The following is a 14,750-nucleotide window of genomic DNA, read 5'->3' as shown; positions in this document are numbered from 1 at the left end:
CGTTGTGTAAGGGTTCCATCGTTTTGATGGAGTGAATAGCGCAGTCGACTACGGTATTGATTCCCTCAAAACGGAAACCCTTGCACAACGGAGACAAATTGAAACCATTTGCACCGGATCAGTCACCGTTCAAATCAATGGTAATGCTAATGGAAACCTATGGTTTTCGTTTGTTTCAGTCAGGGTTTCGTTCTGACAGAAAGCTCAGACGCAACGCCTGAATGGAGCCCTGACGCAGATGTGAACGAAGCCTTATGCATTACGTTTAACAGATCCATTTTTATTTTTTTTTGCACATGCGCGGACTAATAATGAAAGCCAGAAAGATGCGAAGATCAAAACGAATCCGTTAAGAACCGAGTATAACTGATCACAAACTGACGCAAACGGAAAGAAGAGAGTCAATTTTTTTGATGGATCTGGTAAACTGATCCGTCAAAAACAAACCTATTTTACCTTCTGCTGCATTCAGTCTGCCATCAGTCACTCTGTCCGTTTTTTTATTTTATTTCAACTGATTCGCTAAAACTGATGCCACAATGCAGATGTGAACAAAGCCTTATTGAGCTGAAGAAGACATTTGTGTATTATCTATGAAGGGGACACAGCTATAACTTTATATACAGAGAATAATAATGTGAACTTATTCTAGAGCACACAACAAAACCTATGGCCTTTCTATACGGCTGTCCGCAAGATGGGCAGCCACAATGCATGTTTATCTTTTACATGATGGACAGAATGGCATTGCTGGTGAGCTACAGAGTCTCGGTTTAATGACTGACATATATTCGCTCTGATTCTCATCTATGACTACAGAAATGATGTTCTGGTTCTATGTAGTGACATTCCTTTCCAAGTCGCCTTTGCTGGGAGCTTCAAAATAGAGTTAAGGATGGCTAAATATTCTCTTAATTTGTAATGTACGTTATGCCAAATCTATAGAGGCCTCTTCAAGTAGTGTCCTTAGTACCCGAAAAAGGTTGTGAACCTCTTTTCTATGTGAGAAGGTCCTTACTCTGTACTACAAATTAGATTATAACATTGACACTTTCCAGAGATGAGAGAATCCCTACAGGAAGGAAATAATCCCAACCATTTTCCTGTGTCTTGATGAGATATGAGGACTACCTGATCCTTTGATGCCCCGGTAACAATGTAGTTGCCTTCCTACCTCCCTTTGAGTTTTGCGAACATGCAGCGGATCTGATCTCTCTCTATTCCTTTCACAGCGGCAGCATGTGTGTCCCTGTATCTCATACTAGTTACGCTGTTAGCGCCGGCCCCCAGAGACCCCTGTCTTACACTGCTCTATTTGCTGCCTCGACTCTACGTTTGTAAGTAATTAAAAGCTTTCTAAAGTGCAAATAGATCATGTTAATTATAAATTAGCATTGGCGCGTTTTGTGAATGAACCTGCTGATCACGTCATGGAGATAATGGCACAATACGGGACAAGATCTCACCTCGGATTTTGGATCGTGTGCGGGTCCTTTTGTCGTCATTTTCTACATTCATCTGAAGCGAGAGAAATTTTCAAGAAAATATTAGAGAACCCTTGTAATATTGAGCAGCAGTATCTGTTGAGCTCTGAAGTCATTTGCCACATTGGAGAATCTTCGTGCCATATGGCTGCATGGCTGATGTGCAAAGGCATTCATCAGCTTGTGCAGCTGCTATGGGGCATATATGCAAAGAAGCTAACTCAGGATTTTTACAATCCACCTTCCCTGAGGGTAATGTGGATTACAGGTCTGTCTGTTTCTATAGGCATTGCAGCAGTAGCAACCAAAGGTGTGAGGAGCCAGCCTCGTTGCCATGTCACCCTTCGCTCTGTCAGTGGAGATAAAGTAGGGGTGAAAAAAATGCTTGGCCTTCCTGTTGAGGAATGGTGGTAGCCCAAGGAGTAGGCCTTGTTTTGATTTTTGCTATGGGCCCCCAGTTGGTTGTGTACAGCCCTGGTTCTACTTATATTCTTAATGTGATGGTCAGGAGGAGTTGCACCCTGAATTTATTGGATATAATTTTGGCCAGGCTTTTCACTGTGACAGCATTGTTTTTCCTTATGGGATAAGTGTGGATCGTGTAGACCCTTGACTAAGGCTTCGTTCACATCTTTGTCAGGACGCCGTTCCGTCGTTTTGACGGAGTCAATACCGTAGTTGACTGTGCTATTCATTCCGTCAAAACGGAACCCTTACACAATGGTGACAAACGGATACCATTTCCACCAGATCAGTCACCGTCTAGATCAAGGGTGATGCAAACGGAAAACCTACGGTTTACATTTGTTTCAGTTTGGATTCCGTTCAAAGATCCAACGGAACCCATGAACAGAGTCTTAATGCAGATGTGAACGAAGCCTAAGAAATAGCAAATATATTAACATTTTTCATTTGAAAATTCTGTTTAAAGAATAATGCATGTTCCTTAGTCTGCATAATGCTCTCTCCGGGGCGCAGTCACTGAAGTTCTGCTTTGTATGTGTTTGCAGAGGAGAACACTTTTCATTCAATTTATTCTACTTGGATGCTCTCTGGGCTCTTCCATTTCCTGGGGAAAAAAAGCCTTGGGAGAGATCTGCTTTCTAATTATTGTGTATACGCTGCATAGCGTAGCTACATCCACAGCTCCACATCCCAGGCACTTGCGATCAGTAAACATTACATTTTCTTTAGGGGAGAGGATGTAAAAGGCTCACAACCCCCGCATCAATTCAATGTGATTCATGATAAGTTAGTGGTCCATGGGCAAGGATCAACCACCTGCGTGAGCCTCCCCCAGTCTAAACATTAAGTCTATAGCTCTAATTTAATTATTCCTAAGCTGCTCAGCTCATTAGTCATTAATTCCACCCTGGGAGGATGTATTGTGCTGCTGCTATTGCAGAGAGTGTGGCCTTGGGCAATGCCTACTTTGGCTTCAGATCCAAGTGGCCTATCTGTGTATGACACTTGATTTTGATAGGTACAGTAGTAAAGTGTGGTTTCTTTATTCACTGTTAAGCCTCATCCACACGTCCTGTGAAGTATATACGGTCAGTTAATACTCCACTGACGGGCCGAGGACTGTCGCCCACATTTACGGGCTGGGCTCATATTATAAGGTATAGGAGCACGGTCCCTAAATGCAAAAAATACGACATGTCCTGTTTTTTGCGGGTCATTTCTGGGACCAGGACACACACCCATAAATATATGGGAAGGTGTACGTGGCCCTTAGAAATGAATAGATCCGTAATTGCGGATACAAATTTACGACTTCGTGGATGAGGCCAAATGAGCATTTCCTCCCTAACTAAATCCTTGGTAAATATAAGTCCTTGAGTTGACCTCTTATGTCTACTTGTTACAAATTATATTCAACCATATCATTGTTATATCTGATCCTGGGAAAGCTGGGTGGCAACTATTGTCGCCGCCATTAAAGATACCACAGGGTGTCTAATCTAGAGTGATACATCCAACTGCTCTGATATTATTGAAAAGCTAGGCTTGGTCTTGAAGGAAAGCTGCGTGGCAGTCTGATATGAGAAGGTGAGAAAGAGAGACTGCTGATAGGTTTACGTATCATATCTTGCTAGAACTTTTTTTTTTTTTGCATTTATTTATTTTTCAGTATTTTGCCTATTTTTTTATTTATTTTTTATAAATCCAGTGGCACCAAGTATCTGACAGCTGTAACCATGGCTTGTTTTGACTGTACTCCCTCTGGGGGTGTCCTCCCTGCTGCTTGATTTAAATACCCTTGACAGCAAGGCCATTGTATACTCTTTTGTAGACAAATAAACAGGAGTTACATCCTGATTAGCCAGCACAAAGAATTGCTGCTTTCTCCACGTGTGTGTGGTGTGTGTGTGTGTGTGTGTGTGTGTGTGCTTGATTTAATAGTCACTGCCACACACAAATAGAAATGCAGCACTTGTTTGACTCCAAATGACATTTAAAATATACAGTATGCATTTTTTTTTTTTTTTTTACTAAATTAGCCTAAGGCTAGATGGCTACTTGAGATCATAGCCGCAATCATTACCATTGAGTATCTGCATTGCCACACATGGGACATTTTCAGTCTGTTCTGGTTAAATCCTATGATACAATATTCAATACATTTTGCAGCGGAGCAGTATTGTTTTGTCTCTGCAGATTAACAAATTACCACTAGCTTCCAATATTGACTGAATTTGTATCTATGGCCAGATGAAAAGATGATCGTCATGTTCAGTATATGTCGCTTTAGGCTACAATCTTTGGTGTCATGTGACACAAGTAGGATGGACTTTACCAATAGCAAGAATCTCGTAGAGTAGTAGGTGGACAAGTGACACATTTTTTGCACATACTTTCACCCTCCCCCCATAAGTAAATCTGGACCCATATTCTGCTCTTACCTTGGAGTTTCTGCTGGTTAATCTTTGTTTTTTGTGACAGCTGTTAATTTTCTCACCACGGGTCCACCTTTGGTTCAGCAGCTCGCCTCGGAACTCATTTTCTGGGGAAATCAAGGAAAGCAAAAGTTAGGCTTAATGCACACGACGGTAAGGGTTTTTACTGTACACAAATACAGATCCGCGAATACAAATGCACATCCGTAGCCGTCCGCCATTGCAGAAGCGCCCATAGACCATGGACTCTGGGGGACTATGGGAGAGTCTGTGCCACAATTTCGGACGAGAATAGGAGATGTTCTATATTTTGCAAATCATTTCTGCGGCCCGGACACACATACGGAAAGGTGTCCGTGACCTATAGAAATTAATGGGCCGCAATTTCATCTGTGATTACCTGATCTGTAATTACGGATTAAAACTAAGGTTGTGTATGTCTGTCTATCTATCTATCTATCTATCTATCTATCTATCGATCTATCTATCTATCTATCTATCTATCTATCTATCTATCGATCTCATATCTATCTATCGATCTCATATCTATCTATCGATCTCATATCTATCTATCTATCTCATATCTATCTATCTATCTCATATCTATCTATCTATCTATCTATCTCATATCTATCTATCTATCTCATATCTATCTATCTCATATCTATCTATCTCATATCTATCTATCTCATATCTATCTATCTCCATTGATGCTTGCAATAAACTTCCAACAGATTCAGTTGTTGTAAAACCAGTAAGCAAGTTAAGTTCTGGGCCACACAGCGGCATATATAGTGCATACACACGGTCACATAGCAACCTATACCCCTCTTTCACACACACGACCGAGTGCCACTCTGGCCGTTTTTCACAGCATCTGAGTGGCACCCGATAGTCCTCATGGACCCATTCACTTCAGTTTTCATGGACCCGACTCACCGTTCCGTGGAAAGATAGGACATGTCCTATCTTTCCACGAAGCACGGACGGGACTCGGACGGCACACACGGTCGTGTGTATTAGGTTTTAAGGATGCCATAGCATGCCATCAGTGCCCATACAATATTATGAGTAGGACAACTAATGGCAGGCTACAAGGCGCACTTGGCCTTTTTCTGCCATCAATCTTCTATCTTTTCATTACAAAATGGAACAGAGTCCGGTGTGAAAGAGAGCTGTAAACATCAGCCATTCTCATTCGCTGGGAGTTATTTATAAAGGCTAAAAGGACAGGATAATGCTGTAAAGTGACATCACTGCTGTGGTTGGGGGTTGCTTATATTGAATACCAAGTTATGCACAGTGATTTTTCCCCTAGCTGCATTTATGATGGATCATAGTGCAGCTGGGGGTGGGGTGGGGGCTCTGCTATTATTCTGCTCTTCACTCCCTCTTCTGCATTCGCTGTAATGAATCTTGCCTGCAGTAAAAATGGCATTTTCTTCTCTACGGTCCCTGAGTGCCAGGCAGCCTCTCTCCTCCTCTCTCACTGTTCTCACAACATCAAGTGTTTTGTTGGGTGATGGGATATCACAACACGCCAGTCACCCAGGAAAGGGAATGTTGCAGGTTTTAAATTCTAATTGTGAATTTTCACTGCTGACAAACAGAAAGTGCTTGTGATTGACAGCTCTTCTGCTTGACGCGTGCTGGCAAGTCTCAGCTAATGCCAGTCGGAAATGTATCAGTGATTGCATGTGCTGTTCAGATCTTTATCCCAGAATCAAACATTAACTTGTCTCCTTCACTTGTTATCATGTATTTTTATACAGCGCCTGTAATTCTACATAGACCTGGATGACTAGAATAAAATACCCTGATACATGACTCGCGTTCTCTTCCCCTGGATCATGAGGAATATTTTAAACTTGAATTTTATATACATTATTATAGATCTGGACTTGCAGAGCAAGATTTATATTCCTTTTCAGTGATAGTGAAACTGATGGGATATAAGAACTTTGCAATGATACACATGTCGCCAATAATAAACAGAATAGCTGCTAATGTGGCGTAAATGGTTGCTATGACGTCATCACCCCGAAAAAGTGACGACATGGCCAGGGGCTATGTATGATGTTTTACAACCATTTCTTATTGCCCAAAAGCATCTTCAATCGAAAAATAAAGGTTTGTGTATATAACTCTTATGCAGAGTTATGGGTCTCCATGGTTACAGAGAATAAACAATTTGTGTAGCCTAATCTTGCAGTCACGTCCTCTGCATTTGAAAGTTTGGAAAGTGCAAATTGAAATCTCTCGCAGTTGACGTTGACTGTTCTAACCAATTTTATCAATCATAATAATAAGGTTGTCCATAGAAATTTAAGGAAAGTCTACGGTCTTACGGATGACTGGTCACTGACCCATTAGCCCCATGAATATATGAAACAATATAACGTGTTGGCTTTCTGTCTGTGCCCCACTTAGTCCACCCCTCAAAAAAACTTTTGCCCAAAAATTCACCGGATAGAGCTCCTACTTATTTAATAACAATTAGACTAAGCTTTGTAAAGTCAACACCGAGGAGGAGAATGTAATACTACAGAGTGATTTGGGGGGGCTGGAGGTTTGGGCAGGGAAATGGAAAATTAAGTTTAATGTGGATAAATGTAAGGATATGCACTTGGGCCGAGGAAACCGATTTTACAATTAAGCATTAAATGGTAAAACACTGGGTAGAACTACCACTGAAAGATTTGGGGATATTGGTGGACAGTACATTTACCTTTAGCAACCAGTGCCAGGCAGCTGCTGCCAAGGTAAATAAAATCATGGGATGCATCAAACGAGGCATAGATGCTCATTACAAGAACATAGTTTTGTGTCTATACAAATCACTAGTCAGATCACACATGGAATATTGTTTATAATTTGACACCTGTGTATAAGAAGGGAATGGCTGAACTAAAACTGGTGCAAAGAAGGGCGACCAAGGTAATTAAGGGAATGGGCGGATTGCAGTACTAAGAAAGGTTATCAAACTTGGGGCTATTCAGTTTAGAAAAAAGATGGCCTTAGGGGCTATCCAATTACAATGTACAAATATCTAACTGCACAGTACAGATATCTTTCTTTTTACACCTAGGCCTGTAACCAGGACAAGGGGGCACCCTCTACGTCTAGAGGAAAGAAGGTTTCACCACCGTAAGACTGGATTCTTTACTGTAAGAGCAGTCACACTATGGAGTTCTCTGCCACAGGATGTTGTGGTGGTTGATTCTTTGAACAAGTTCAAGATGTCGTTCTTGAAAAATATATTGCATGTTAGGAGTACTAGATTCTGGAGATGGGGGTCTTGATTTATTCTGATTTCCATATTTGGAGTCAGGGAGGAATTTTTACCCTGATGAGGCAATTGGCATCAACCTCATGGGGGCTTTGCCTTCCTCTGGATTAACACGGTAGAATTATAGGTTGGACTTGATGGGCCTGTGTCTTTTTTTTTTTTTTTTCCAACCTTATCAACGATGTAATGATTTGGCTCCATCTGGCAATTTGAACAACTGCAAATAGTCAACAATGATGAAAAAGTCCAACCTAGGCCGATCCATATTTAATATCTGTCAGCCGCGGGGCGGTTGTTTAAATGAAAATTTCACTGTAAATCCTTCAAAGTAGTCAGCATTTCATCTAACATCTAGGGTCCGTTTAATCCCATCAACAGTTTTATCTGAAGTCCAATTCTATCTATTAGAAATATGTATTTCAACATTATTATTATTTTTTTCTTCCTATAGTTATTAAATATTGTATAACTGGCTATGCAGCATTCTGAAATAAGGTGTCCAAGTCGTCTTCTCCACTTTACACTTTGCAATACGTGAAGATGATTTGATCATAAAGCCGAATGCTGCAGATAACAGTATTGTTCATCAGCCGGCGGGTGGATGTGTGAATGAAATATTTACAATGACTTCCTACTCATAGAAATTAGTAATAATGTTTACATCCTTCATCTGCTGTAGAGCCTTATTCATATAGTGCATCCGAGTGTGACAATCTCCTGTGGAATTAAGCTGCAGTCACTGATATATGTATCAGAGACAATCCGTAAAGTGTGATCGCTCATAAGTTGGATCAGTTATCTTTATATACAGGGTTTTTTATTACCAAAACTGACAGATATATTTGAAATTGAAAAGTAATGTGCAAGATACAATCTGACTATATCACACATCTATGTGTCTAATGCAGTTATCCCCAAATATATTACATTGAGGAAATCTCTGGAAGAACCCAACTCCCATTCCTACCTCAAAAAAAAAAAAACTTAGTGAAGGGGCAGGTGAAGTGTACTATAATTCTATAGTTTGTCTGAAAGTTGTTGACTGCTTTGCCTGTCCCCATGCCGAGCGTAGCTGAAGTTGGATTGCCATCCTTACTATAAAAGTGACAGTTCTTGAGGCTGCCATGTTCTGGGGAACCCCTAACTAGGTCACAGGTAACACTCGCTGTGTAACCGTGATCTAATGATTTGTAGAAACCTAATTTGCCATCTGAATGGTGCCATCCTAAGTGGCCTCTTTTTTTTTTTTCTTCAGCGCTTCCTGTAATGTCATAGGCCCCATGCACATGACCGTAGAATTCATCCGTAATTACAGACCCATTCATTTCTATGGCCGACTGACACCTTTCCGTGTATTTAAAGGGAATGTGTCTGGACCGTAGAAACCTTCCGTAAGAAATATTTTACGGACCATGCTCCCATACTTTTTAATGGGAGCATGGCCCGCAAATGAGGACAACTGTCCTCGGTCGGCCGTGCCCATAATCGCTGACCGTGATTACGGGCACAGTCATGTGCATGGGACCATAGGGAGAACATAGACATACAGATATCCCATTGACTATTTATGTCTTCCTTAAGATATGTGTGTGTCCCTGTCTTTATAGACGGTATAAAAAAAGGTGGCACACGAATAGAAACTCCATCTTGTCCTTTCTATGAGATGAGAGAGTGATTGTGAACATTGTTTAGAGATTTTTCAACATATTGGATAGAAGTCATGCCCAGTCATTAAAGGGGTTTTCCCATGAGGGACATTTATGGCATATCCACGGGAAATTACCTAAATGTCAGATTCCGGAACTGCCATTCACTTCTATGGGTGTTAAGTAAACCGCGTATCTCGGCGAGCTACTCTGTTTTCTACTTAAATGGTAGGAAATTACAAGTGGCAGCGGGAATAGATAGAGAGAGAAAGGAGTTTAGGGGCCCCCCTTGTAGAGATTGGTGCCGACCCGTGTCTATCTAACATTTATGGCATATCCTGTGGAAATGTCCCTGATGGGAAAACCCCTTCAAGGCCTCATGCCCGCTTCAGTTATTTTCTTCAGGATGCTATCCGTTTTTTTTAACGGATATCACACTGACACATTAATTTCTATGGGGCTATGCACACTTTAGTTGTTTTTAACGGTTCTGTTCGTCTGTTCCGTAAAAAGTAGAACATGTCCTACTTCTGTCCGTTGTTTGTTTTCCGTTTCGCCCATTGAAGCCTATGGGTACGTCAAAACAGTGGACATTACACGGAAGGCGTCCGTGTGCCGACCGTTTTTCACGGATCCATTGCCAAGCAACGTCAGGACGTGCCAAAGTACCCTACATTCAACACACAAGATGGATTTTAACGGACCGTTTAAAACGGCAGACAAACGGAAGCACAACGTCCATTCAAAACGGAGCAATGGAACAGATGTGGAGTGACAACGGAAACCACACGGATGTCGTAACGGACACACTGATCAGTTTTAATCTGAGCCTTGCATTGCCCCACCGGAAGGTTAATGGAATCTTCACAGGTCAGAAAATCCTTGGCAGAGATCTATTAACATCCATGCCGTTCATAACTGATTGACTACTGACGAATTATTGGCCAACAGACTATATGGACATTCATATGTGGGACTACATCAACTCTGGACTGAGATATTCAAATGTCCTAAACAAAAAGATCTCCATTTCATATTTCCATCTTTGCCACTTTTCCTTATTGACATTTTAAAATTGAACCTTACGTTCTGTATATCCGCAAGGAACCACTCTGTTAGTCTGGTTAGACGGACGATACCATATTGGGTAAATACTGCATTAAGATGGCTTTCAGTAAATTCAAGATTGATTCTTGACGATACTCAGACTGGATCTCCAGGAGTCCAAGGTAATTGTTCTGCAGAATTACAGAGCATCTTAGATGTTTAGGGTATATAGAGTTAAAATGGAAATCAGCTGTCAATGTAAAGCAAGATGCAGATATTCAGTTACATAAAAGATCTCTCGTTTCATTGACCTGGGTGCAGAGATAGAAGGTTGCATTCAGCTGGGTGTGTAACAATAGTCTCTGTACACCCGTGTATAGATCTTTTATGGATTTTATAAGGAAGTTAAAAGTACAGTATGCAAGTTATAATAGACATAAGATAAATGCTAAAGAAACCACAACACTCCAAAAAGTCCAATCAAGATAGTGATTTATTAATCCATGATCCATGAGGAATCTTTTTCAAGCCCTGGGATAGGGCTGAAAAGTTGCATCGTGGATGAATAAATCTATCTTGATTGGACTTCTTTTGGAGTGCTGCGATTTCTTTGCTATATGTGTAATTTGGACTCTGATCAAGGCATCCACCTAGAATGTTTCATTGAAATGCTGCTTCCCTTTGTATAGATAAATAGGTATGAGGGCTAGATAGTTATGAGGAATGGATAGATGGATATGAGAGAGAGAAATGAGAGATAGTGTCACGCTCTCTGGATATGTGGACCCACTGGGCCGTAGCGGGATAGCAACTGGCCAACAGAGTACCAAGTCAATATAGAAATAGTCCAAGCACAAGGTACCTGTAGTGATTCAGACAGTAGCAGCGGCTAGGCACAGATCGGACCTTGACAGCAGACAACAGACGTAGTGTAACACAGGTGCACCGGTGGCACAACACGACTCCAACAGGTGTAAGGCACAGAAACAAATAGCGCGGGATACAGGGTACAGGTAGCAGGGCACCGAACAACGGGAACAGGATAACACTAAGGGACCATTTGCAAGACTAACATAGGAAAACACAACAACGCTCAGGCAAAGGGGCAGTGCCGTTCTTATAGTCCAGGGTGATCATGGGCTGATTAGTGATAATTCCCATGTGCACGCTGGCCCTTTAAGACTAGGCACGAGCGTGCGCACGCACCCTACCGGACACAGCGGACAGGAGCGGAAGTGAGCGCTGGCGTCTCCTGGGGAGGAGATGCGGACCAGCGCTCACAGATCCATGGCTGCGGCCGCCGGGCGGTGAGTAATTCCGACGGTCCACGGCCATGGACGCTACAGATATGCGATAGATAGATGTGAGATAGATAGGAGATAACACACACAATCACACACACAATCACACTCACACACAATCACACTCACACACAATCACACACACACACACACACACACACACACACACACACACACACACACACACACACACACACACACACACACACAATAAATATGTTAGGGAATAAAGCAGATTCACCTGTTACCAGTGATATAGGGCTGCTTAGGTGGGAAACTAATATATGTTAACTACATTCCCAGGCAGTGGAAGATTTACCAAAAGTGGATCAGTTTCTCATTGCAACCAATCGGACTCAAATGCTCATTTTTTACGCTTCACTTTTTTACTTTGTATAAAGTGGGGGAGACTGACTTATACTAGTGCACAGGAAACTAACATTTTGTAATTGTAGATAATACATTATAATAGCCTTCCTTTCACTCGATGGGGGAGGTTGGACTACCTGAATCTACAACTATTGTACAATGCTCTTGAGTGCCCTGACATTCATAGGATACAATAGGCCCAGATCAGTACTAAAAGAATAGTGTATCAATTTAGCCTTTCCGCTAAATGCTGAAGTCATGCATCAATGTGTGCTTTATGCAGGAGCAAATCAAACCTCGAGAGGCCATAATATTAATCATCAAAGTGCAGAAATAGATTTTCTCAGTCACTCTCGGTGTGCGCACATCCATCCTTCCCCTGGAATATATTTTCCACACTTGCTTGTTCTATTATTATTCTGCATGCAGTATAAAAAAAAAAATGAGAAAAAAAATGATGCAGGAAGGCGTAAAAGCACCAATAGGAGGGGGCGCCTTACAATGTAGCGCATTGTAACAATAAATTATTACTCCATATTCCTCAACCCACTTACGCGATGATATTTGTGGCCTGCAGGCAAATTAGGTAGAAAATGTATTGTTGGCATGCAGATGGGGTAGAGAAAAAAAGGTTTTTTTTCCATGTTTTGTTTGCAGATATTGAAAAAATCTCCTTACAAAGGCTTCTCTTCCTACATATAATCCACAAAAAAGGATTATTCCCCTTTAAATGTTGACAATTTCCAGCTTCCACTATCAAGATCTGTTTTATACATATACAAATTACTGATGGTCTGATATGTTACATGGGGCCAGTGAGCAGATGTTTTCTGTGGTTGACTTGTAAAAAGAAATGTACACAGCAGTTTAGATCTAATTAAAATAGGATATTATTGACGGCTCATTTTAAAGGGCCTCTTGTTTTTTTTTTTAAATCACATGGAGCTACAATTTTATCTTTTATAGTGGACGTATCCACACAAAGGTAGTTTGAAGCATATGAAGGCTATCATTTAAAAAGGCGCTAAGGATGTCACTGAGGTATATGAGGCGCCTTGTGCCTCAGCGATGGCCCAAGTCTCTCTAGTGAATGTATCGACTGAAAATCAGCCTCATTTGCCTTTGTTAGGTCAATTAGGTTCGGATGAGGTTATTATTGTCAAAGTTTACTTTTTATTTGGTGTGTATAATACTTGTGTTATTAATTTAATTTGTTGCATGAATTGCAACAGGAAAGAATCTTCTTGGCAGAACTAATTCATGTGGACAAATATTCCCAAAAATTACTTCAATGAGGACCAGATTTTTGGCGAAGGCAAAATTATCTTTAAAAAAATATTACGCAGCATTGTTAAAGTGTGAGGCCTCATGCACACGACCGTAAAGGTTTTTACTGTCCGCAAATACAGACGCGCTTCAGTAGCAGTCCGAAATTGCGGTAGCGCCCATAGACTTCTATGGGGGAGTCCGTGCTGCAATTGCAGACCAGAACAGAACATGTTCTATATTTTGCGGTTCGTTTCTACGGCCCGGACACACATCCATAAATATACGAATAAATAGAAATATAGAAATAAATGGGTCCGCGATCTCATCCGTAATTGCTGATTTTCATAATTACTGCTGATAAGGCCTCATGCACATGACCATAGTTTATCTGGAGCCACAGAGCATTTTCATATCTTTAGAAACTAAGATCTGTGGACTGAATAAATTAAAAATGATGCTGTGAATTAGGAATAATATTTTTTTTCCAGTAGCATTTTGATGCAGGCGGTAGAGTTGAAGTTTATGTTGCAATGAAAATAAATAACCGGTCACCTTCGGGTGTATATTCAGCTTGTAAATGTCTCTCTTTTATTGTCACTGGGAATACATGGCACAAGAAATGTTATCTGCGCAGAGGGGAGGGAGGATGGGACAGAAGGAGCAGAACAGCCTCTGACAGCAGGTTGGGAATTGAGGAACAGGCAGGTGGGTCAAGTGGTCTTTATCTCCTGTCACTTTATGCCTCTGTTACCAGGAAACCGACAACAGACATTAACCATCCATCTGTCCCCTGATGGCAAAGTAAAGGTGACAAGGGGAAAGCCCTTCTGGGATGCCAAAAAAAAAAACTCCCAATCCGCAGCCACACCTTCCCTACCTGCCTTGCCCCAGCTCCCCGGAGAATCATCTGTCCATCTGTCATCCCCGCACAGGGCGGAAACAAAACCAGATCCTTAAAGAATAGGACCGATTTCAGTCTGATCAAACATTAGGCACGCTCAACTTTCAACGAGCTGCTGAAATGCAAACGTGAGTGGAGAACCTTTCCTGTCACCTGTAAGTGTGTTATTATCCCACTGAACTGTTATAACTTAAAGGGCACCTGTCCCCAATTTTTCGCTTTAGTTGCGTATATATGTTCTTCATGTTGTTCTTTTCCTGTAACGTCTTGTATGCTCTTTGATTACATGGGGGAGAAGTTTTCACTTGCTCACTCAAAGGGGGTAAATAAATAATTACCTCCTGTCACTAACAAGTCCTACAATTACCAACAAACCTATTAATACAATAAACAGGACCCTTCATTGGTACTTTTTATTATCCGTTTTAAAATCAGGCTATGTAGTGAGGAGATCATTTTTTGATTAACAGAAGCACTTGATTCAATGAGATTTTACACCAGGGTAGGAAAATCTTGTGATAAACCACTCAGGTGGTCCAAGAAC

The 14,750-nt window shown here is 41.3% G+C and overlaps 1 protein-coding gene and 1 long non-coding RNA gene across 4 annotated transcripts in view; one reads left to right on the top strand and one right to left on the bottom strand.

Annotated features, from left to right (window-relative positions):
• The window catches only part of MYT1 (myelin transcription factor 1), a 58,489-nt gene that overhangs the window by 32,102 nt on the left and 11,637 nt on the right, over positions 1-14,750 (bottom strand). For both annotated transcript variants that reach the window (XM_075846560.1, XM_075846561.1), the window contains exons 2-3: positions 4,391-4,491; positions 1,467-1,518 (exon numbers count right to left, since the gene is read on the bottom strand). In XM_075846560.1, coding sequence (XP_075702675.1) covers positions 1,467-1,518 — 52 coding nt within the window. In that variant the 5' untranslated portion in view covers positions 4,391-4,491. The remainder of the gene's footprint in view (positions 1-1,466; positions 1,519-4,390; positions 4,492-14,750) is intronic.
• LOC142666498 (uncharacterized) overlaps positions 1-14,750 on the top strand; it is a 90,057-nt gene that overhangs the window by 66,876 nt on the left and 8,431 nt on the right. The window lies entirely within an intron of this gene.

The sequence above is a fragment of the Rhinoderma darwinii genome, chromosome 13 (assembly GCF_050947455.1).
Source record: "Rhinoderma darwinii isolate aRhiDar2 chromosome 13, aRhiDar2.hap1, whole genome shotgun sequence".
In the NCBI taxonomy this organism is placed as follows: Eukaryota; Metazoa; Chordata; class Amphibia; order Anura; family Rhinodermatidae; genus Rhinoderma; species Rhinoderma darwinii.
Note: the sequence above shows the minus strand (reverse complement) of the source record. Positions and strands in the feature narration are given on the sequence as shown.